This window comes from Salvelinus fontinalis, chromosome 1 (genome assembly GCF_029448725.1).
Source record: "Salvelinus fontinalis isolate EN_2023a chromosome 1, ASM2944872v1, whole genome shotgun sequence".
NCBI lineage: Eukaryota > Metazoa > Chordata > Actinopteri > Salmoniformes > Salmonidae > Salvelinus > Salvelinus fontinalis.
Window position 1 is genome coordinate 14,087,440 of NC_074665.1, and position 24,599 is coordinate 14,112,038.

General features: G+C 43.1%; 3 protein-coding genes across 5 annotated transcripts in view; all 3 read left to right on the forward strand.

Annotated features, from left to right (window-relative positions):
* The first annotated feature begins 5 nt into the window (after nucleotides 1-5).
* On the forward strand, nucleotides 6-12,994 carry galk1 (galactokinase 1). 2 transcript variants are annotated; one of them, XM_055874911.1, is made up of 8 exons: nucleotides 7-426; nucleotides 3,272-3,461; nucleotides 3,675-3,794; nucleotides 3,877-4,012; nucleotides 4,152-4,333; nucleotides 4,414-4,564; nucleotides 4,690-4,852; nucleotides 12,558-12,994. In XM_055874911.1, the coding sequence occupies exons 1-8, from the start codon at nucleotides 262-264 to the stop codon at nucleotides 12,627-12,629; spliced, it is 1,179 nt and encodes a 392-aa protein (XP_055730886.1). In that variant the 5' UTR covers nucleotides 7-261; the 3' UTR covers nucleotides 12,630-12,994. The 2 variants fall into 2 exon arrangements, with proteins under 2 accessions (XP_055730974.1, XP_055730886.1); XM_055874999.1 differs by lacking the exon at nucleotides 4,690-4,852 and having other exon boundaries at nucleotides 6-426.
* On the forward strand, nucleotides 4,878-7,226 carry LOC129818821 (BTB/POZ domain-containing protein KCTD21-like). Its single transcript, XM_055875121.1, has 2 exons — nucleotides 4,878-6,093; nucleotides 6,229-7,226. The coding sequence occupies exons 1-2, from the start codon at nucleotides 5,680-5,682 to the stop codon at nucleotides 6,703-6,705; spliced, it is 891 nt and encodes a 296-aa protein (XP_055731096.1). The 5' UTR covers nucleotides 4,878-5,679; the 3' UTR covers nucleotides 6,706-7,226.
* A 126-nt stretch (nucleotides 12,995-13,120) lies between the features above and the next one.
* LOC129818596 (LLGL scribble cell polarity complex component 2-like) overlaps nucleotides 13,121-24,599 on the forward strand; it is a 51,056-nt gene continuing 39,577 nt past the window's right edge. For both annotated transcript variants that reach the window (XM_055874700.1, XM_055874783.1), the window contains exon 1: nucleotides 13,121-13,429. The gene's annotated coding sequence lies outside the window, so the exon portion shown is untranslated. The remainder of the gene's footprint in view (nucleotides 13,430-24,599) is intronic.

Here is a 24,599-nt window from a genome sequence, read left to right on the forward strand (position 1 = left end):
AAAACAAACCAGCCCAATTCAGGAAGTGAGTCAGCTGACACATGTCATTTTAGCACAATCTTATTGTAACGTTAATCCAACTCCAAGAAAGGTTTATTCGTTTTTAAAAACTTGTAATACACTATTATTTATCGTGATTCAAACGGTATCTCAAACTTAGAACCTCACGTAAGATTCTAATGGTTGAAGATTACAAAGTTCTGCTGCTGGATTTTGGACTCTGAATTCGTGATTTGTCTACTCTACTCGTCTGCTCCATTCATGGCCAGTCCAGTCCCGAGTGTGTCCGAGTTGGTTGCCGAGGCTCGACGTGTGTACGAGCAGAGCTTCGGGGGAGATGGTCCACAGGTGGCAGTGTGTGCCCCAGGCAGGGTCAACCTGATAGGGGAGCACATCGACTACAACCAAGGATTCGTCCTCCCTATGGTAATAATGTCATGAAAGTTGTGTTTATGATATCAATGGTTGTTTATTTAGGACTGTAAAGTGTCACTTATATAGTCCAGTCCACACTGGGTGCACAGATTCATGAAATCCCTGCCATTTGCATTGACAGCTGAAGTACAGTACCAGTCAAAGTTTGGATACACCTAATCATTCATGGGTTTTTCTTTAATTTCTTATTTTTTTTTATTTTATTATTCTACATTGTAGACTATTAGTGAACACGTCAAAACAATGACATAACACATAGGGAATCATGTAGTAACCAAAAAAGTGTTAAACAAATCAAAATATATTTGAGATTCTTCAAAGTAACCACTCTTTGTCTTGATGACACTCTTGGCAGTCTCTCAACCAGCTTCATGAGGAATACTTTTCCAACAGTCTTAAAGGAGTTCACACATATGCTGAGCACTTGTTGGATGCATCATCCCAAACCATCTCAAATGGGTTGAGGTCAGGTGATTGTGGAGTTCAGGTCATTGCTTATTTGAGCTGTTCTTACCATAATATGGACTTGGTCTCCATCACTCTCCTTGGTCAAATAGCTCTTACACAGCCTGGAGGTGTGTTTTGGGTCGTAGTCCTGTTGAAAAACAAATGATAGTTTGTGCTGGGCAGGCAGGCTCAAGCGCAAACCAGATGGGATTGCATATCGCTGCAGAATGCTGTGGTAGCCATGCTGGTTAAGTGTGCCTTGAATTCTAAATAAATCACAGACAGTGTCACCAGCAAAGCACCCCCAAACCATCACACCTCCTCCTCCTCCATGCATCACGGTGGTAACCACACATGAGATCATCCGTCTACCTACTCTGCATCTCACAAAGACAACGCGGTTGGAACCAACCATCTCAAATTTGGACTCATCAGACCAAAGGACAGATTTCCACCGATCTAATGTCCATTGCTCGTGTTTCTTGGCCCAATCAATTATCTTCTTTGGTGTCCTATAGTAGTGGTTTCTTTGCAGCAATTTGACCATAAAGGCCTGATTCATGCAGTGTCCTCTAAACAGTTTTGAGATGTTACTTGAACTCTGTGAAGCATTTATTTAGGTTGCAATCTGAGGCTGGTAACTCTAATGAACTTATCCTCTGCAGCAGAGGTAACTCTGGGTCTTTCTTTCCTGTGGCGGTCCTCATGAGAACCAGTTTCATCATAGCACTTGATGGTTTTTGCGACTGCACTTGAAGAAACTTTAAAAGATCTTGAAATGTTCCGGATTGACTGACCTTCATGTCTTTCAGTAATGATGGACTGTCGCTTCTCTTTGCTTATTTGAGCTGTTCTTACCATAATATGGACTTGGTCTTTTACCAAAGGGCTATCTTCTATATACCACCCCTACCTTGTCACGATACAACTGATTGGCTCAAATGCATTAAGAAGGAAAGACATTTCACAAATTTACATTTAACAAGGCACATGTGTTATTTGAAATGCATTCCAGGTGACTACCTCATGAAGGTGGTTGAGAGAATGCCAAGAGTTTGCAAAGCGGTCATCAAGGCAAAGGGTGGCTACTTTGAAGAATCTCAAATATATGTTGATTAGTTTATCACTTTTTTTGGTTACTACATGATTCCATAATATGTGTTATTTCATAGTTTTGATGTCTACACTATTATCTACAATGTAAAAAATAAAGAAAAAACCTTAAATGAGGTGGTGTGTCCACACTTTTGACTGGTACTGTTTGTGGTTATTATTTGATTAGTACAGGGTCATTGTATGTAGGTCAGGAGACATTGGAGATGTACATTTACAGGCTTTAAAGATCCCCAGCCCAGAAGCAAAGGAGACATTGGAGATGGACACTACAGTTCAGAAGTTTGGGGTCACTTAGAAATGTCCTTGTTTTTGAAAGTAAAGGAAAAAAAATATCCATGAAAATAACATCAAATTGATCAAAAATACAGTGTAGACATTGTTAATGTTGTAAATGACTATTGTAGCTGGAAACGGCTGATTGTTTAATGGAATATCTACATAGGCGTAGAGAGGCCCATTATCAGCAACCATTACTCCTGTGTTCCAATGGCATGTTGTGTTAGCTAATTCAAGTTTATCATTTTAAAGGACTAATTGATCATTAGAAACCCTTTTGCAAATATGTTAGCACAGCTGAAAACGGTTGTGCTGATTTAAGAAGCAATAAAACTGGCCTTTTTTAGACTAGTTGAGTATCTGGAGCATCACCATTTGTGGGTTCGATTACAGGCTCAAAATGGCCAGAAACAAAGAACTTTCTTCTGAAACATGTCAGTCTATTCTTGTTCTGAGAAATGAAGGCTATTCCATGTGAGAAATTGCCAAGAAACTGAAGATCTCGTACAATGCTGTGTACTACTCCCTTCCTAGAACAGCGCAAACTGGCTCTAACTAGAATAGAAAGAGCAGTGAGGCCCCGGTGCACAACTGAGCAAGAGGACAAGTACATTAGTGTCTAGTTTGAGAAACAGACGTCTCACAAGTCCTAAACTGGCAGCTTCATTAAATTGTACCCGCAAAACACCAGTCTCAATGTCAACAGTGAAGAGGCGACTCCGGGATGCTGGCCTTCTAGGCAGAGTTCCTCTGTTCAGTGTCTGTGTTCTCTTGCCCATCTTACTCTTATTTTTATTGGCCAGTCTGAGATATGACTTTTTCTTTGCAACTCTACCTAGAAGGCCAGCATCCCAGAGTCGCCTCTTCAGTCTCAACGTCAACAGTGGTGTTTTGCGGGTACTATTTAGTGAACATGGTTTTACAGATCCCCAGCCCAGAAGCACTCATCAGTCAGTCACATATCTCCAATGCGGTATCTCTTTCATCCTTGTGCCAGGCTCTGCCCATGGTGACGGTGGTGGTTGGCAGTAGGACCTCTGGCCAGAGTGCCTCCATCATTACTGCTGCTAAAGATGTGGAGGAGCCCAGGAGAGTGGACTTTGAGTTGCCCAATGACAAGGCTCCTCTGTCTCCTGGGAAACCCAGCTGGGCCAATTATGTCAAAGGAGTGGTGCAGCACTACAGAGGTGAATGGAAAGCAATACCTAATGTGTCACATCATGAGTCCTGTTGAAATGTGATGTGTTGTGTCACTCTCTGTCTCTCTCTCTCCCCCCTCTCTCTCTCTCTCCCTCTCTATACCTCTCACTCTCTGTCTCCCCCCTCTCTCTCTCTCTGTTTCCCCCTCTCTATCTCTCTGTCTCTCTCCGTCCGCTCTCTCTCCCCATCCCTCCCTTCAGCTCCTCCAGTTCCAGGGTTCAGGGCAGTGATAGCCAGTAGTGTCCCTCTAGGAGGCGGTCTGTCCAGCTCAGCCTCTCTAGAGGTAGCCATGTACACATTCCTACAGCAGCTCAAGCCAGGTGAGTGGACTATATTTGGGTGACATCCAATAGTCTGTGAGTGAGGCTACATGTCATAATGCCATCCCACTACCCTCCTCAGATGACGGGGACAAGGTGGCGAAGGCAGTGGCGTGCCAGAAGGCAGAACACACCCATGCAGGTGTGCCCTGCGGCATCATGGACCAGTTTGTCTCCGTGCTGGGCAGGGAGGCTCATGCACTACTCATAGACTGCAGGTAACAGGCCTGGTTATAGGCTCAAGTGTTATGGCTAATGCTAAAGGCTATAGGCTCATGGTAAAGTAATATTAACACTGTACTTAAAAGCGTTGTTACTGTGTTTTTACTGTGTAATACGCTGCTGTTGTCCGGCCAGGTCCCTGGAGGCCACTCCTGTCCCTCTGTCAGACCCAGGCCTTGTCATCCTCATCAGTAACTCGAACGTGAAGCATTCTCTGACGGGCAGCGAGTACCCTAGCAGACGACGACAGTGTGAGGAGGCAGCTGCCATCTTGGAAAAGGCCAGCCTGAGAGATGCCACACTGAAGGACCTGGAGGGTAAGAACGAGAGGATGTTCTAGTCTAATACAATCAATGTGTCCTGATATTTCTTGTGATCCCCCCCCCCATTGTTCCAGATGCTAAGAGCCGATTGGACGATGAGACCTATCGAAGGGCTCGTCATGTAATCGAGGAGATAGCGCGGACGGCCCAGGCAGCAGAGTCCCTGAAGAAAGGGGAATACAAAGAGTTTGGCAAACTCATGGTGGAAAGCCACAACTCACTCAGGTGAATAGAGACCACCCTCAAAGAAATCCTCAATGCAGTCAATGTATTAATGTCCCGAATATTTTTTGAATGCATGAAAACCATGATAGAAACGCATCCCTCGGTAATGTGTTCCCTACTGTCAGGGACTTGTTTGAAGTGAGCTGCAAGGAGCTGGATGAGCTGGTGTCTGCAGCCATGGAGGTGGAGGGTGTGTTTGGCAGCAGGATGACAGGGGGAGGGTTTGGAGGATGTACTGTCACACTACTGCAGGCTGAAGCCATAGACAGGACCATGCAGAACATACAGGTGAGGAAGAACACACACACACGGCAGGTGAATTGTTAGATACTACTGCACTGTTGGAGCTAGGAACACAAGCATTTCGCTACACCCGCAATAACATCTGCTAAATATGAGTATGTGACCAATAACATTTTATTTGACACACACACTGTGTGAAGGGGACTTGGTGACAAGCTTGCCCAAACTAATCACTGTGGATAAAAGGGCTTTTAGAATCTCGTCTGTCACTTTAAGACAAACTGCTCGGTCCCTGGGCTGTGTCTTGCCCGGACAGCCTTGAGAGAGAGAGTGTGTGTGTGTTTGTGCACGCACCCCTGTCTGTGTGTGTGAGAGCACTGAGTATGGGTTACGGCAGGGGAATAAAAGCTAGCAGCGTCCCTTTATTAGCATTCGAGTCCGGTCGCCTCGCTGTCCTTCTCTCCCGTCTCCCGCTGCCAGCAGCTCTGAAACAAACAGCCTTATGCAACTAGCCAGGCCTCGGCTCACTGACAGGAATCCTAAACAGCACAAGACCATGAAGAAACAGAACTACTGATCGATTTTTATCTACCTGCGCAGAACACCGGCTTTTTACAGATCCAGCTTCCAGACCCACTGAGACTATATTTTCAGAATTTTTTGTCTTCTCATCATTCTTGGGTCTTTTTGTGAGTCGCTCATATCCCAGATACAGATTCGACCTTCCACCTCTGAAACGAAAGTGTCTTCAGGATACAAAAGACACTTGAAAACAGCACTGCATTCCATAGAAAGAGACAAAAACAGGAGTGTTCCACCACTTCCAATCCAGAGTGTTCTAACCTGAGCAGAGGTCGTCTCAGTGCCTGAGGATGCTGAACCTAAACTCCCCGGACAGCAACACTAACAGTAACTCCCTGTCAGACCCTGTGTCTCTCAACGTTGGCGGGGAGATCTACACCACGACCCTGGACACTCTGACACGCTACCAAGACTCCATGCTGGGGGCTATGTTCACCGGACAGATCTCCACGCTCCGGGACAAACGGGGAAATGTGTTCATCGACCGCGATGGGAAAGTTTTCCGCTATATCCTGAACTTCCTGCGTTCCAGCTCCCTGGATCTGCCGGAGGGGTTCTCTGAGATGAGGCTGCTGAGGAGGGAGGCAGATTTCTTCCAGATACGCCCCCTACTGGATGAGATACGGCGGTGCGTCGAGGCCGGACCGCTCAGCCTGAGAGACGCACCCAGAGGAGCCATGCTGCTGGTGGATGTGGACTGCCAGGTGTGTGTGTATTTATTTGCGTGTTTGCTAGCGTTGTAGTGTAAGCATGCGTGTGTGCATGTGGGTTGGTTAATGTGGAACGTGGGTGTGCCTCCACATTAGCACTTCAGCATCAACCTGTCGTTCTCATTTCAGGTGCGTGTGCTACACTTCAACCTACGCCGTGCTCCCGAGAACTATGAACTCCGCACATGCTCAGTGCGCATCTTCACCGCCGAAATCTTCTGTACCTGGCGTGCCTTTCTGGTTCTCCTCTGTGAGCGTTTCTCCTACCGTACCACCCAGGGTACTACCTCCCCCCTCCCCAGTGACCAGCGCCACAACCGGCTCAAACTGGAGTGGGTTCCCCGGCCAGACGAACTTCCCCAGGACCAGTATGAGAAACAGCGGTACCGAGGACTCGTCGTCTCGGACTCTTGGGCCACACAGACCCACTCTGGGGACCTCTGTGATGTCATCATCCCGCGCCGCAGCCCCTGTGAGGTCAAAGACATGCGCGGGTTTGTGGAGGAGCTGCTGACGATGTCTCTGGCGGAGGGTTTTAGGGTTGACTCCGTGACCCCTGACCCCATGGACATTTTGAACTGCCGTACTCTACAGCTTGTACGGTAGTGATATAGCTCATTCCAGCTCACCACTGAACCACCAGTCATAGACTTACTAAAAATAACAAAGGTCACCCTATATTGTTTCCAATCTACTGAAAATTACTGCTTATGAATGGTCTATAACTAACAGACTTTACTAACATTGGAAAGGTCGATCTATAATGTTTACAATCCTCTCTTTGATGTGAAGCTGAGACTGATCCTGCCATCTGAACCCTCTAACGAACTCTGACCTCAGTAGCCCTGCTGTGGAGTCTGTTCTAAACTGTAGGGTAGGCCTTCATCTGGTTTTACAGAATAGACCCTGTCCCCAACAATAAGGAATGGTTGTCTGCTCATCCTGTTGATGATCAGTGCATTTCTTAAAGGGAGAGACGGAGACAGGGTGTGTTAGAGTTTGTGGATTGTCTGTGAGAGAGTGTGCTGCGTTGGTAGGAGGGGTGATCCGACCATTCCACAGAGCGGGTATGAGTACATTTGTTGGTAATGTTTTGTAAAACAGTGTAATAAACTGATCCGTCTGTAGATATGTTTTCAGCTCATCAATTTAAAAAACACTACTAAATGAAAAGGTATTTCTCGCCGGAACCCCCTATCAGTCAGACTGGTTCAAGTTCCTCAAATCAAATGTTATGGGTCACATACACATATTTAGCAGATGTTATGGGTCACATACACATATTTAGCAGATGTTATGGGTCACATACACATATTTAGCAGATGTTATGGGTCACATACACATATTTAGCAGATGTTATGGGTCACATACACATATTTAGCAGATGTTATGGGTCACATACACATATTTAGCAGATGTTATGGGTCACATACACATATTTAGCAGATGTTATGGGTCACATACACATATTTAGCAGATGTTATGGGTCACATACACATATTTAGCAGATGTTATGGGTCACATACACATATTTAGCAGATGTTATGGGTCACATACACATATTTAGCAGATGTTATGGGTCACATACACATATTTAGCAGATGTTATGGGTCACATACACATATTTAGCAGATGTTATGGGTCACATACACATATTTAGCAGATGTTATGGGTCACATACACATATTTAGCAGATGTTATGGGTCACATACACATATTTAGCAGATGTTATGGGTCACATACACATATTTAGCAGATGTTATGGGTCACATACACATATTTAGCAGATGTTATGGGTCACATACACATATTTAGCAGATGTTATGGGTCACATACACATATTTAGCAGATGTTATGGGTCACATACACATATTTAGCAGATGTTATGGGTCACATACACATATTTAGCAGATGTTATGGGTCACATACACATATTTAGCAGATGTTATGGGTCACATACACATATTTAGCAGATGTTATGGGTCACATACACATATTTAGCAGATGTTATGGGTCACATACACATATTTAGCAGATGTTATGGGTCACATACACATATTTAGCAGATGTTATGGGTCACATACACATATTTAGCAGATGTTATGGGTCACATACACATATTTAGCAGATGTTATGGGTCACATACACATATTTAGCAGATGTTATGGGTCACATACACATATTTAGCAGATGTTATGGGTCACATACACATATTTAGCAGATGTTATGGGTCACATACACATATTTAGCAGATGTTATGGGTCACATACACATATTTAGCAGATGTTATGGGTCACATACACATATTTAGCAGATGTTATGGGTCACATACACATATTTAGCAGATGTTATGGGTCACATACACATATTTAGCAGATGTTATGGGTCACATACACATATTTAGCAGATGTTATGGGTCACATACACATATTTAGCAGATGTTATGGGTCACATACACATATTTAGCAGATGTTATGGGTCACATACACATATTTAGCAGATGTTATGGGTCACATACACATATTTAGCAGATGTTATGGGTCACATACACATATTTAGCAGATGTTATGGGTCACATACACATATTTAGCAGATGTTATGGGTCACATACACATATTTAGCAGATGTTATGGGTCACATACACATATTTAGCAGATGTTATGGGTCACATACACATATTTAGCAGATGTTATGGGTCACATACACATATTTAGCAGATGTTATGGGTCACATACACATATTTAGCAGATGTTATGGGTCACATACACATATTTAGCAGATGTTATGGGTCACATACACATATTTAGCAGATGTTATGGGTCACATACACATATTTAGCAGATGTTATGGGTCACATACACATATTTAGCAGATGTTATGGGTCACATACACATATTTAGCAGATGTTATGGGTCACATACACATATTTAGCAGATGTTATGGGTCACATACACATATTTAGCAGATGTTATGGGTCACATACACATATTTAGCAGATGTTATGGGTCACATACACATATTTAGCAGATGTTATGGGTCACATACACATATTTAGCAGATGTTATGGGTCACATACACATATTTAGCAGATGTTATGGGTCACATACACATATTTAGCAGATGTTATGGGTCACATACACATATTTAGCAGATGTTATGGGTCACATACACATATTTAGCAGATGTTATGGGTCACATACACATATTTAGCAGATGTTATGGGTCACATACACATATTTAGCAGATGTTATGGGTCACATACACATATTTAGCAGATGTTATGGGTCACATACACATATTTAGCAGATGTTATGGGTCACATACACATATTTAGCAGATGTTATGGGTCACATACACATATTTAGCAGATGTTATTCCGGGTGTAGCGAAATACTTGTGTTTCTAGCTCCAACAGTGCAGTAAGATCTAACAAGTAATATCTAAGAAATTCACAACAATACACATAAATCTATAGTAAAGGAATAAAGAATATCAATATTTGGACGAGGAATGTCGGCGCGACAAACTGAGATACAGTAGAATAGAATACAGTATATACATATGAGATGAGTAATGCTAAATATGTAAACATTATTAAAGTGACTAGTGTTCCATTATTAAAGTGGCCAGTGATTTCAAGTCTCTGTACAGTTGAAGTCGGAGGTTTACATACACTTGGGTTGGAGTCATTAACACTTGGGTTGGAGTCATTAAAACTTGTTTTCAACCACTCCACTAATGTCGTGTTAACAAACTATAGTTTTGGCAAGTCGGTTAGGACATCTACTTTGTGCATGACACAAGTCATTTTTCCAACAGTTGTTTACAGACAGATTATTTCACCGTATCACAATTCCAGTGGGTCAGAATACACTAAGTTGACTGTGCCTTTAAACAGCTTGGAAAATTCCAGAAAATTATGGCTTTCAAAGCTTCTGATAGGCTAATTGACATCATTGGAGGTGTACGTGTGGATGTATTTCAAGGCCTACCTTCAAACTCAGTGCCTCTTTGCTTGACATCATGGGAAAATCAAAAGAAATCAGCCAAGACCTCAGAAAAAGAAATTCATCTGTACAAACAATAGTATGCAAGTATAAACATCATGGGACCACGCAGCCATCATACTGCTCAGGAAGGAGACACGTTCCTCTCTAGGAGACAGAACGCACTTTGGTGCGAAAAGTGCAAGTCAATCCCAGAACAACAGCAAAGGACCTTGTGAAGATGCTGGAGGAAACAGGTGCACAAGTATCTATATCCACAGTAAAACGAGTTCTATATCGACATAACCTGAAAGGCCGCTCAGCGACGAAGAAGCCACTGCTCCAAAACTGCCATTAAAAAGCCGACTACAGTTTACAACTGCACATGGGGACAAAGATTGTACTTTTGGAGAAATGTCCTCTGGTTTGATGACACAAAAATAGAACCGTTTGGCCATAATGACCATCGTTATGTTTGGAGGAAAAAGGGGGAGGCTTGCAAGCCAAAGAACACCATCCCAACCGGGAAGCACGTGGGTTGCAGCATCATGTTATGAGGGTGCTTTGCTGCAGGAGGGACAGGTGCACTTCACAAAATAGATGACATCATGAGGATGGAAAATTATGTGGATATATTGAAGCAACATCTCAAGACATCAGTCAGAAAGTTAAAGTTTGGTTGCAAATGGGTTTTCCAAATGGACAATGACCCCAAGCATACTTCCAAAGTTGTGGCAAAATGGCTTAAGGACAACAAAGTCAAGGTATTAGAGTGGCCTTCACAAAGCCCTGACCTCAATCCCATAGAAACTTTGTGGGCAGAACTGAAAAAGCGTGTGCGAGCAAGGAGGCCTACAAACCTGACTCAGTTACACCAGCTTTGTCAGGAGGAATGGGCCGAAATGTACCAACTTATTGTGGGAAGCTTGTGGAAGGCTACCCGAAACATTTGACCCAAGTTAAACAATTTAAAGGCAATGCTACCAAATACCAATTGAGTGTATGTAAACTTCTGACCCACTGAGAATGTGATGAAAGATATCAAAGCTGAAATAAATCATTCTCTCTACTATTATTCTGACATTTCACATTCTTAAAATAAAGTGGTGATCCTGACTGACTTAAGACAGGGATTGTTTACATGGATTAAGTCAGCAATTGTGAAAAAGTGTGTATAAATGTATTTGGCTAAGGTGTATGTAAACTTCCGACTTAAACTGTATATTGGGCAGCAGCCTCTGTGCTAGTGATTGCTGTTTTTCAGTCTGTTGGTCCCAGCTATGATGCACCTGTACTGATCTCGCCTTCTAGATGATAGCGGGGTGAACAGGCAGTGGCTCGGGTGGTTGTTGTCCTTGATGATCTTTTTGGCCTTCCTGTGACATTGGGTGCTATAGGTGTCCTGGAGGGCAGGTAGTTTGCCCCTAGTGATGTGTTGGGCAGACCACACCTCCCTCTGGAGAGCCCTGCGGTTGCGGGCGGTGCAGTTGCCGTACCAGGCGGTGATACAGCCCGACAGGATGCTTGTTAATCTGTAAAAGTTTGAGGGTTTTAGGGGCCAAGCCACATTTCTTCAGCCTCCTGAGGCGCTTTTGCGCCTTCTTTCCCACACTTGCTGTATGGGTGGACGATTTCAGTTTGTCCGTGATGTGTACGCCGAGGAACTTCAAGTTTTCCAACTTCTCCACTGCTGTCCCTTCGATGTGAATAGGGGGGTGCTCCCTCTGCTGTTTCCTGAAGTCCACGATCAGCTTCTTTGTTTTGTTGACGTTGAGTGAGAGGTTATTTTCCTTGCACCACACACTCAGGGCCCTCACCTCCTCCCTGTAGGCTGTCTCGTCATTGTTGGTAATCAGGCCTACTACTGTTGTGTCGTCTGCAAACTTGATGATTGAGTTGGAGGCATGCATGCTGAGCACGCACCCTTGTGGGGCCCCAGTGTTGAGGATCAGCGAAGTGGAGATGTTGTTTCCTACCTTCACCACCTGGGGGTGGCCCATCAGGAAGGTCAGGACCCACTTATACAGGGCGGGGTTCAGACCCAGGGCCTCGAGCTTAATGATGAGCTTTGAGGGTACTATGGTGTTGAATGCTGAGCTGTAGTCAATGAACAGCATTCTCAACTAGGTATTCCTCTTGTCCAGATGGGATAGGGCATCTGTACTGACATTTTGTCAGTACTGTAGGAGAAAGGGGGATGTGATGTGTAATTTTAGAATGGAGGAAGGAGGAAGTATGTGAGGAAAATATCAGTATGGAAGAGGAAAGATGCCTGGTTGGAAAACAGCTAGTCTCTTCCTCATCTACTCAGTCCCCAATGCAGCTTTGTTTGCAGATCCTGAAGGAAACATGTATGTGCAAGCAATAGCGTGATGATGGCCTCACTTTTATCCTTACATTACTGTTTTCAATATTTTGAATGAACTCAAAAGCAAATAAAATAACTCATTAGCTTTGGATTTCTCTCTACAGGAGCGATACAGTGGATCCCCAACTTTCTACATCACAACTCCCTCACAAGGAGCTCGGGTCATGAGTCTATGAAGAGCAAACACTACATTTTTCCATTATGTACAACTTCATCGCAAAAAAAAACACATTCCTATTGATTTTTCTATGATATTTTGTTTGCTTATGTAGCAATGTTTAATCAATCCTGTGGAGGCAAAATGAGCAGGTAAAGCAATCTATTGTAAGACTTTTCTTCAGTGCCTTAAACTATCATGATATTAATACAGCTAGTAATTGCCAAGCACTAAATCAAGTAAAGTATAATCTCTTGTGGTTGCATCTGAAAGACTGTAATAATGTTGTTTTGTACAATTAGAAAAGTGCCATAAATATAGGATGATTGTTCCACAATAAATAAGGCAAATCTACAAAAATAAACAATCTTCTAAACTTCAGAATGAGCTTGAGACCTTATAACGTCATGCAACATCCGAAAATGTATTTGGGGAAATTTCTTTTTTGTTTATATTACATTTGGAGCCAAACCTATTTCTTTGCTCATGCCCCCCTCCCCCGCTGATTCGTATCCCGGAAGGGGGAGGTGAAAGGAGGAGTTACTCAGAGGAGGCTAGCCAGTCAAGTTGCACTCTGTGGGTCAGGGGCATCGTCAGGAAACATCGAGGCTGCCTTGGCTGGGCTAAGGAAAGAAAAGTGGAATAGCTACCAAACAAACACAGGATCTGAGTTAACGTATTTCAAGACAAGCCGACGACGTGCTTTGGATTCTGATTCGATTTTGTATTGATTAGGGAAGTCAAGACGTGGCAAAACTGGACGCCGACCAAGCGTTGTGAATTAGCGGGTGAAAGCATAGTGGACACGTTCGGAGTAAGGTGAGTTTCGAAGGGCCCGAGCAAAAGAGGAGTGTCGCTTCTACAGGTGATGTAGCCTGTCGTTAGCTAGCCAAATAACTAACTAGACAGCTAGTTATGTTATCAAAATATGATGGGGAAAGATGAATTGCCAGCTACTGTTTGAGTTTAAGTCAACGTATATATTGTAGCTAAGGGACTCGGGGATAACACGGGTACATGCTAACTAGCTGGTTAAACTAGCTAGTAAGTATCGTTCTCTTGATTTGCCAACTAGCATCATGTGATGAATGGTTAACCAGCTGGCTAACTAACTTTAGCTAGGTTAGCTTGAGTGTTGTTGGTTATCCGCTGCCAAGCCATTAATTCCATTCAATGTCCAGGAAGGAAAGGGTCTGTAAACCTTACACATATGAAATCATATTTACAAGGGACTGAAACAAGCAGCTGTTGGCTAAAAAGAAAATTGGCCATCTAACTTATTTGCTGCACAAGTTGGTGAATAACTAGTTAGTAGCCGACTAAACTCAACGGTTTACGATGGGCTAAATCGTGCCTTTGAGTTTAATTGGCTAGTGAAATAACTAAACAAACTCACCATGGCCATCACAAACAATTCACGTTTAGTCAGCTTGCTGATGGGAAGTTCTTGACTTTTGATTTAATATACAGCTATATATACATACACACAAGTATGTGGACACCCCTTCAAAGCAGTGGATTCGTCTATTTCAGCCACACCCGTTGCTGACAGGTGTATACAATCAAGCACACATCCTTGCAATCTCAATATAGAAACATTGACAGTAGACTGGCCTTACTGAAGAGCTGTGAATTTCAACGTGATACTGTTCTAGGATGTGACCTTTTCAAAAAGTCAGTTTGTAAAATGTCTGCCCTGCTAGAGCTTCCCCAGTCAACTGTAAGCACTGTTATTGTGAAGTGGAAATGTCTTGGAACAAGAACAACTCAGCTGCGAAGTGGTAGGGCACACAAGCTCACCGAACGGGACCACCAAGTGCTGTAGCGTGTAAATATTGTCTGTCCTCGGTTGCAACACTCACGACCAAGTTCCAAACTGCCTCTAGAAGCAACATCAGCACAATAACTGTTCAGCAGGAGCTTCATGAAATGGGTTTCCATGGCCGAGTAGCCGCACACAAGCCTAAGATCACCATGCGCAATGCCAAATGTCGGCTGGAGTGGTGTTAAACTCACTGCCATTTGGACTCTGGCGCAGTAGAAATGTCTTCTCTGGAGTGATGAATTGCACTTAACCATCTGGGTTTTGCAGATGCCAGGAGAACCCTACCTACCCGAATGCATAGTGACAACTGTAAAGTTTGGAGGAGGAATAATGGTTTAGGGCTGTTTTTCATGGTTTGAGCGAGGCCCCTTAGTTACAGTGAAGGAAAATCTTAACGCTACAGCATGATGATTCTGCCCTCTAGATGATTCTGTGCTTCCAACTTTGTGGCAACAGGTTTGGGAAGGCTATTTCCTGTTTCAGCATGACAGTGTCCTCGTGCACAAAGCGAGCTCCATACAGAAAGGGATTGTCGAAATTGGTGTGGAAGAACTTGATTGACCTGCACAGAGCCCTGACCTCAACCCCATCGAACACCTTTGTAATGAATTGGAACGCTGACTGTGATCCAGGCCTAATTTTGAAAGTTTCTTCTAATGCAGTCGCAAAAACCATCCAGCGCTATGATGAAACTGGCTCTCATGAGGACCACCACAGGAAGGGAAGACCGAGTTAAATCTGCCGCAGAGGATAAGTTCATTAGTTACCTGCACCTCAGATTGCAGCCCAAATAAATGCTTCACAGAGTTCAAGTAACAGACATATCACAACATCAACTGTTCAGAGGAGACTGTGTGAATCAGGCCTTCATGGTTGAATTGCTGCAAAGAAACCACTACTAAAGGACACCAATAAGAAGAGACTTGCTTGGGCAAGAAACATAAGCAATGGAAATCATAGACCAGTGGAAATCTGTCCTTTGGTCTGATGAGTCCAAATTTGAGATTTTGGGTTTCAACTGCCGTGTCTTTTTGAGATGCAGAGTAGGTGAATGGATGATCTCCAAATGTGTGGTTCCCACCATGAAGTGTGGAGGAGGTGTGATGGTGCTTTGCTGGTGACACTGTCAGTGAATTATTTAGAATTTAAAGGCACACTTAACCAGCATTGCTCCCACAGTGACATGCCATCCCATCTGGTTTGTGTTTAGTGGGACTGTCATTTGTGGTTCAACAGGACAATGACCAACCAACACACTTCCAGGCTGTGTTAGGGCTATTTTATAGATGTTTTGTTTAACACTTTTTTGGTTACTACATGATTCCATATGTGTTATTTCATAGTTTTGATGTCTTCACTTATTTTGCAATGTAAAAAAAAAAAATAGTCAAAATAAAAACCCTTTAATGAGTAGGTGTCAACTTTTGACTGGTACTGTATATGTGAATGTGATGTATGATATGAATCTAGTTTAAAAAGTAACAAGAAATTATGCTAATAACTGATTTTGTATCCTGAGGGAGAAACTGACAAAGATATTTTTAAAGCTGATCTTGTTTTTTAAATGTATTTTAAGGAAAGAGTAGGAGTTGGTAGGCAAGGCGTGTCTCTCCGGCTCACAGGTTGAGATAGTTTGGAGTCGCCGTTAGAGTAGGGTTTCATCAATGAGTAATTGTCTGTTTTGGGAGGGGTGGGGCATGGAGTTGTGACTTGGATTAATTCATGACCAAAATTACAACAATCTTGCCCTCAAGACCAATGTCCATAGCATAGGACTGTTTTGGTTGAAACGTGACTGTCACTTTATTCTTGGCTCTGGTAACAGTGAGAATACCTAAGATTGTATTCATAGGACAGTGAGTCAGTCTGTCAACTGCCTGTCATCTGTTTGCAGTTCTATTAAACCTATGCAAATATGCAGTAATTCATTTGCACTCATTTCTATTTTTTTTTTTTTAAATGTGTTTTACAGGTGTCAACTATTTACTCAATGAGTTAAGTTTGCTGTTCCTTTGGACATGCCAGTGTTTTCCTACCACTACGACATGGTGTACCTCACTCCTCACCTTGCTCTATTGCCCCCCCCCCCCTGCCTAAATAATTTTGCTTCTATAGGTTTCTATGCATGGGGGAAAAAGACTAGGACAGACAGGCTACCACTAAAGGACAGACAGTCCACTGGCACTGCCCACTCCTTCATTCCCACCTGCAGCTGTGCTAGCCAAACAACACCCCTTTGTTCCCAGCATACCACAGCTGTTGGGACATGATAAACTTCGACCTGAAATGAGGCTAACTCTCCAATCAAAACAACCGCCTGTCACAAAATGTAGATCAGTCTTGATAAGGAAAGCCAAGGAAACCTAGAGATCGAATCTCTATGGCTGCTTGTTTTCATTAGAGTAGCTCTATAGACCACGATATGGGTGCTTACTACTTAGCCAAGTGTTGAATGACAGGAAAGCAGAAAATGATGGACAGATACAGCAAGTTTACAAAACAATGAGCAACTGACGAACCAGTGACCACTTTCATTCTCCAAACAAATTCTCCAAATCTCACCTGTCTAACTTTCAACCTGAGTTTCCCCAACCGTACAAGGACAACAGGCCCTCATAGGTTTACAAGCTAAAACATGACCCTATCAAGCCTGTGTCGAGTGGCCTAGGCGCACTCCCTTACCACACAGGCTTGATAGGGTCATGTTTTAGCTTGTAAACCTATGAGGGCATGTTGCCCTTGTACGGTTGGGGAAACTCAGGTTGAAAGTCCTATGTTCTGTCGGTGGCTCGTTAAGCTCACATACCGTAGACTGTCCTAGTTAGGCTGACTCCTGTTTGCCAATGTGGAACCGTTTACCTAGCAGGAGAAGTTGTCTGTGGTTAGCCAGTGAGACATGAGAGGAAGTGGAGTCGCTGTGAACAAACCTCCCTTGTTTTACTAAAGCCTCTAGGTGCCATTCTAGGTAGCGAACTGAAGCGTCAGAAAGTAGGCCAACTGTAAAAGATGAGCAACTAGACAAGGTAACGTATTCTTTGGTTGGGAGGACTGTAATTCCTCTGTCTATAGTCAAGACTCTGTAGGCCTACGCTACCCAGTCTGTTAAAACGCTTTGCTTGATGCATTATAACACCATCAAACTTCCCTCAAGGGGATGATAATGTCAGTGTGCACTCTACTCCACACAGTAGGTTATGAGCATTAATACAGCTAGTAGCATTGTCACCATACCGCAACATGGCCAATTTGTGAACTGTGATTACCGGAAAGAGGGGTTGAGCGGCGCTGTCTGACTTCCTGCCGACCACACCCAGACAGTATCTTGTTTCTGTCCTTAGACTGACACGGTGAGAAGAGCAGCCTCTCACTGCTGTGGTACAGAGTCCCAGTGAACGCATTGTTCCTTGATCCAGTTACCCTTGAAATAAAGGTTCTCATCGCGTTGTGGGTTTCACCTATTCAACCTCGTCAGATCAGTGATTAGGCCTACTCTACCTCAACCAAGGCAATATGTTTCTACCGTATTGGAACATGCAGGCCACATCAGTTCATGCTGACTGTGAAGTGAGTGAGTGGGAGTCGAGTCATCACTAAGAATAGCCCTGCAATGGGGGACTATGGTTCAGACTGTACTCGCTTCACACAGGCCTTCCCCTTTCTCTCTCTGATGTTTGGACGTAATGCTCATGCAGGCCGACTAAACGTTCCGCCCTGCGCTCTTCTGGCTTCTCAGGCCGACGGTTAAGAGTCTATTTGCAATTTCACCAAGAAGCGTGACTACATTTTTATAAGGGTCAGTGAGACTCTAAAAGCCCCCCTCTTTCTTAGAGAAGAGGGGTCAGGAGAGGGTAACTGACACTGAGGGAGAGCACCTCCTTTGTGCTGTGAGCGAGGGAAGGGATTGGGAGGAGGACGGGAGAGGTGTTTTCTTGCCAACACAGGTAATTCACCTCGACTGTATTGTTGATTCCTGCACTTGTCAGACAGGTTGTGTGTGTGTGTGTGTGAGAGAGAGAGAGCAAATTAGGCTCATTTTAGTTTTCTAGGCACACGTATAACAACGGACATAATTTCCCTCTTCTGGTTTGATCAACTATTTGTTTTGACTCATGAGCCTGTTCCATGGAAGTAACATATTAGTAGGATATTTTAAATTTAAAGCCCTGACATAGCTGGCGATTGCATAAGAATATAAGTAGAATATTTAAGGTGGCAGGCATTTCCTGGCAACTTGGTCTGAAGCAGAATGCCAGCTATGTTGTTTTGAAGACGGGGCTCTAGTAGTAGTAGTAGTAGTATGTTATTTAGCCTAGTTTACGGGCAGTGTTGGTGCCCTGTCCAGACACGTTAGTGTGTATTTTTTTTCTCCCTCTGACATCTCTCTCACCTGTCTGATGGTTCAAGTTGATAGAATGCTGGGAATTTGATGATGTCACGTTTTGAGGGATTGCGAACTAACCAAGAATGGGTGTGATTTCCCCGTAACCAAGTATTTCAGAAGAATTTAATATTAATTTTGTCTTAGTCATTAGGTTTGGGCGGTGTGCCGTGTATACCGCGGCAGGTAGCCTAGTGGTTAGAGCGTTGGACTTGTAAACGAAAGGTTGCAAGGTCGAATCCCCGAATTCACGAGGTAAAAATCTGTCGTTCTGCCCCTGAACAAGGCAACTGTTCCTAGGCCGTCATTGAAAATAATAATTTGTTCTTAACTGACTTTCCTAGTTAAAAAAAGTTTTTAAAAAATGGTATTCAGTACCATTGAATCAATTTATTTGACGTTTCTCAATACATTTGAATATTTGTTGTTACTTTGTTACTTTAAGTAAATACCTGCAATCAACTTGCGCAATATGTTAGGAGAGAAAGCAGATCGCGTTCTTCATTTCACCTGTCACTTTATTTGAAGTTGAGCCAGTCATGTGTTTGTAAATTGCACAACGAGAGAAAGCGGGAGCAGGTGAGTCCAGCTGTGTATTGATGAGTCGCTTTTTATATTGAAAGGAATTTGTATTTTTTATTTTGCTTCAATAGCGTGATCATGGACGTCCAACTATAGTTTGCCTTCACAGAAAATACATGGCAGAAAACGGCATAATTCATCAGTTAACAGAAGCGCAACACTATTTGGCTAGCAGGCACACAAGTAAATTAAAAAAGCAAGGTATGTTTTTCAAAAAACGATGCATTACCGTCATGTTTCGTATGTTTACCATAGAAGGAATGTAGTGAACTACATTTCCTATTGTTTTGCTTCAAGTTAATCTTGAGTCTTGGCTACACCAAGAGAAAAGTAGCTACACACCAGTCAGCACTGTCTGCTGTTAGAATGCACGTTCGTTAATTGTCATCCGAGTGAAGTGAAACTGAAGCACAAAATGAGTGATGCCGAGCAGAAATTACCATAAGAACCATTTTAGATCTGCGTTAATAAAACGCTGCAATATATTTCTATTACGTTCTTTGTTTCCTGCATGGAAAAATGCAGAATTCAGCGTTCCCTAAGTTGAATTTGCTCGTTATCTAAGTAAGCGGATGAATTAATAAGGTGACGGCACCATATTGTTGGCTTTCCGCCGTGTTTGAGAAGTTCAAAGCCCTTTGGATGACTTGTCTGTACAGCTGCCACTCCTATCTTGATCTTTAGTTTGTCTCTGTTCTCCGCCTGTCTGCTTCCCCCCCATCTTCTCCAAGCAGATAAGGCAGGCCCGTTGCCCTAGTGACTGCAGACTCTACACATGCTGCTCCGATATGAAAATAAGCATTCTGCCCAACTCAAAGAGTCATATCACCTGCATATAGCCCCCACTCTTAAAGGGGGGCTGAACTTTCTGATTTGGCCTCGTTTTTGGGCTTGGTCATTAAGAAGTACAGCGGCCATGGCCATAACTTAGGAGGGTGGTTTAATGTGGGGGTGTTTGAAAATACACTGCCAGAACAGTACACAGTCACCCACCCTTCTGGATAACTTGTTAACAGCCTAACTAGGTCTTGAAGCAAACTTCTTTCGCCAATTAGCTTCAGCTGGCTGATGTGGGACCATGGCAAAGTTGGTTTGACAATGGATAGCCTCTCTGGGGCTAGTTAGGGACTGTCAAATTACTAAAACTTTCTATGGCTTATTTAAAAACTAGAGATATTTGAGATTATTTCATTTTCAAATAACTGAAAGTGAGAGGTTGTAATCTGAAAAGGGAAAAGGACCATTCTTGAACATGGGGTGAGACATTATCACTAAAATGGTCTCGATCCTCTGAGGCTGTGGCAGGATCTAAATTGTGGATTTAAAAGAACATGAATCATCAGCGTACAATGACACCTTTTTGTTTAAGCCCTGGATTTCTAGCCCCTTGATATTATTGTTGGATCAGATTTTTTTAATAGGTGACATTTTGATGGCCCTAATAAATAGATATGCCGATCGATAGTGGCTTTTGTTTTAAAAATGATTGAATTGTATGTTCTCTAGGCCCATATGATTGGGGTATCTGCTGTACCTATTATGTGTGTGTGTGTGTGTGTGTGTGTGTGGGGGGGGGGGGGGGGGTCATAATTTATTCTGTTTATCCTGCTTAAAAACAAGTTATCGTCCAATAGGCTTCAATTTCCAATACCGTCGTCTACGTGGACATTCTGTAAGAGTAATGTATATGCCAATTATTTGATTGTCTGTCCACATTCGGTTCCCGATCAACACTTTTTAAACTTTTAGTGCCAGCGAGAATGACTTAAAATTAGTCAAGATGACGAGCTTGATTGACCCTCCTCCATGTACAGTCGTGGCCAAAAATATTTATTACTTTTTTCAAGTAACTCACAATTTTCCACAAAAATAAGTTGAAATTGAACAACGTTTTTGGTCTCCACCATTCTTTATTTCGCTGTTAATATTACAGAATCTTTTTGATTCAGAACTTAATATGTCCATTTAAATCAGAAAATAAACATAGCATTGACAATTGACACCCTAGACTAAATATTTGGTAGCACAGCCTTTGGTCAAAATAACTGCAATCGAGTGCTTCCCAAAACCATCAATGAGCTTCCTGCACCTCTGTACTGGCAGTTTGGCCCGCTCCTCTTCTGCTCTAGTTCTCCCAGATTAGAAGGGTTCCTTCTCCCCACTGCTGTTTTCAGATCTCTCCACAAGTTTTAGATCTGGACTCAATGCTGGCCACTGCAGAACAGTCCAGTGTTTTGTCTTGAGCCGTTCCTGGGTGCTTTTTGAAGTGTGTTTGGGGTCATTGTCCTGCTGGAAGACCCATGACCTTCAACAGAGACCCAGCTTTCTGACACTGGGTCTGACATTGCGCTCCACAATACTTTGGTATTCACCTGATTTCATGATGCCATGCCCAAGTTCAAGGCACTCAGTGCCAAAGGCAGCAAAGCAACCCCAAAACATCACTGAACCTCCATGTTTGACTGTAGGGAAGGTGTTATTTTCTTTGAAAGCTTCATTTTGTTTTCTGTAAACATAGAGATGGTGTGTTTTACCAAAAAGCTCTAATTTGGTCTCATCTGTCCACAGGACATACTCCCAGAAGGATTTTGGCATGTTCAGCATGTCTGGCAAATTGCAGTTAGGACTTATGTCTCTGTCAGTAGTGGGGTCCTCCTGGGTCTTCTACCATATAACCCCATTTCATTGAGTTGGCGATGGATGGTGCGATTTGAAACTGTCGTAACTTGTGTCTGAAGGTCAGCTTGAATCTGTGTGGCAGTTGACTGAGGTGCTTTCTCCACCATATGAACAATCCTTCACTGCAATCTTCCATCAAGTTCTCTTTTTGGGCCACATCCAGTGAGGCTGGCTACAGTGGCATGGGCCTTAACCTTGTTGATAACATTATGTACAGTGGAAACAGGAGCACCAAGGTCTCTGGAGATGGACTTGTAGCCTTGAGATTGGACCAAGCATGGACAGTCTTGAGTCTGACCGCTTCAGATAACTAGAGAATTTTCTCCATGCTCATTGCGGTACACACAGTGACACAAATCAGAAGAATGAGTTCTTTTCCCTTTTCAAACTGGTTGAATGAGTGATTTTTATATTGCAGGCACCTGCAACTTACCACAGGTGAGTTCAATTCCAAAGTAAATGAGAATCACCTGCTTGAAATATAATTCTTTCAAACTACTTCTAGAAGGTGCCAATAATATTTTCCTGGCCATTTTAGGATTTCTTTGTGGAATTAGCTAAGCTTTAGTAAATTATTCACTTTTTATTTTTTTTTGTTCAACTGCATACCGAAGACATGCATATGTGGATATCAAAATATGTTTTAATTTCAATAGATTTCTGGAAAAAATAGTGCATTATTTGAAAAAAGTGCAAGGGTGCCAATATTTTTGGCCACGACTGTATATTCAACTAAGTCAGAATATTTAAGCCTCCATATATCCACTAGTTCCAATATATTCATGATATTTGGGATTTCCTTAAGTTCATGAGTGTGATGGTTTGTAGTGAGTTCATTTACGGTCCATTTAGGTATTTCAAAAGAAAGTTGATATAAAATATCCATGGATTTTGACTTGGCTACTTTGAGATGGTGTTGATGTGCTGGTGTCAATGTAAATAGTCCGGGTGGCCATTTGATTTATTGTTCAGCAGTCTTATGGCTTGGGGGTAGAAGCTGTTAAGGAGCCTTTTGGTCCCAGACTTGGCGCTCTGCTACCGCTTGCCGTGCGGTAGCAGAGAGAACAAACAGTCTATGACTTGGGTGACTGGAGTCTGACAATTTTTTTCGCCTTTCTCTGACACCCCCTAGTATATAGGTCCTGAATGGCAGGAAGCTTGGTCCCAATTTTTATAGTTGGTTTTAGGTTTTTAAGGGAATTGGCTCATGTACATTGTGTGATTTACTGATGGTCCCTAACGAGCCCCATAGGGATATTGAATGTCAAACCAAATTGACCATGGGTATTACGATCAGGTCGTGTGCAGCTGCACTCTGAATTTGTGGTGATTTCCGTGCTGCCAGCTGTGGGCCGGATTGAAATAAACCCAACCCAAGGAAAACTGTTGCGGTACCCTTCATTCTGTGACACCGTGTTTTTCTTCTTCTAATAATCTCGCAAATCTCAATTTATTTTTTGGGGGGGGGTGAGACTACGACCAAAATTATCCTATTTACACTTTGTAGTAAAATGTGACTCGAATAACATTAATATTGATGCCCCCAGGCTGTTTTCCAAACGTTGCTTGTTAGGGACAGTCTCTCTTTAAACCAACGCCGCTCTCATTGTTGGTCAAGGATGTACAAGACAATGAGAGCGGCTTTATTGACATTGGTGTGAATTTATTATGATAGTTTATTGGTCACGTACGCATTTGCAGATGTTGTTTTGGTGCAGCACAATACTAGTTTCAAGCTCCAACGGTGCGGTAAAAAAAACTACACACACAATCCAGAAAAATACAAAAATCTGTTTATATAGGATGAGCCATGACTAGAATACAGTATATACAAGTACATTGGGTGAAATGGTATGTAAACAGGTGACCAGTGTTCAATAACTATGTACATAGGGCAAAGTAGTCTCTAAGGTTCAGGGCAGGGTACTGGGCAGAGGCCAGCTAGAGGGGACTGTTTAACAGTCTGATGGCCTGGTGATAGAAGCTGAAGTCTCTCGGTCCCAGCTTTGATGCACCTGTACCGTCTCTCCTTCAAGAGGGTAGCAGGGTGAACAGGCCGTGGCTCAGGTGGCTGCTGATCTTCTTGGTCTTCCTGTGACACCGGAGGCTGTAGATGTCCTGGAGGGCAGGCAGTGTACCCCCCCCCCCCCCTGTCTGGAGAACCCTGCCGTGCACCTATTTCTCAACGCATTTCCATTTGCGCTGTCCATCAGGAATTCCTGGGAAAATCCATGTCTGATTTCACTGTTAGTCTATTAGAATGGCTTTGTTGTCCACTCACTGACAACGGGGATGTTTCCTACTTAGTGTCTGCCCCTGACCTTGTAAGGCACAGATACTTCCCCCTGACGGCCAGAATACTGTCTACAGTGATGTGAGTGGAAGTGTAGGTCTGTTGGGATATGTCATGTGTGACTTACGTGCACATGATTCCTGTATCTATACTGTAGCCTTGAAGAAGTCACTCATTTTCAGTTTGCCACATTTTCCCACCCTACTGTAAAAAAGCTGTGGGAGAAAGAGGC

Bases quoted from the DNA above. Each gene is read 5' to 3' on its own strand.
- galk1 (XM_055874911.1), top strand. From the start codon at position 262: ATGGCCAGTCCAGTCCCGAGTGTGTCCGAGTTGGTTGCCGAGGCTCGA. The intron at 427-3,271 runs GTAATAATGTCA...TCCTTGTGCCAG, and splicing joins AAGGATTCGTCCTCCCTATG to GCTCTGCCCATGGTGACGGT. The intron at 3,462-3,674 runs GTGAATGGAAAG...CCCTCCCTTCAG, and splicing joins AGTGGTGCAGCACTACAGAG to CTCCTCCAGTTCCAGGGTTC.
- LOC129818821 (XM_055875121.1), top strand. From the start codon at position 5,680: ATGCTGAACCTAAACTCCCCGGACAGCAACACTAACAGTAACTCCCTG. The intron at 6,094-6,228 runs GTGTGTGTGTAT...TTCTCATTTCAG, and splicing joins TGGTGGATGTGGACTGCCAG to GTGCGTGTGCTACACTTCAA.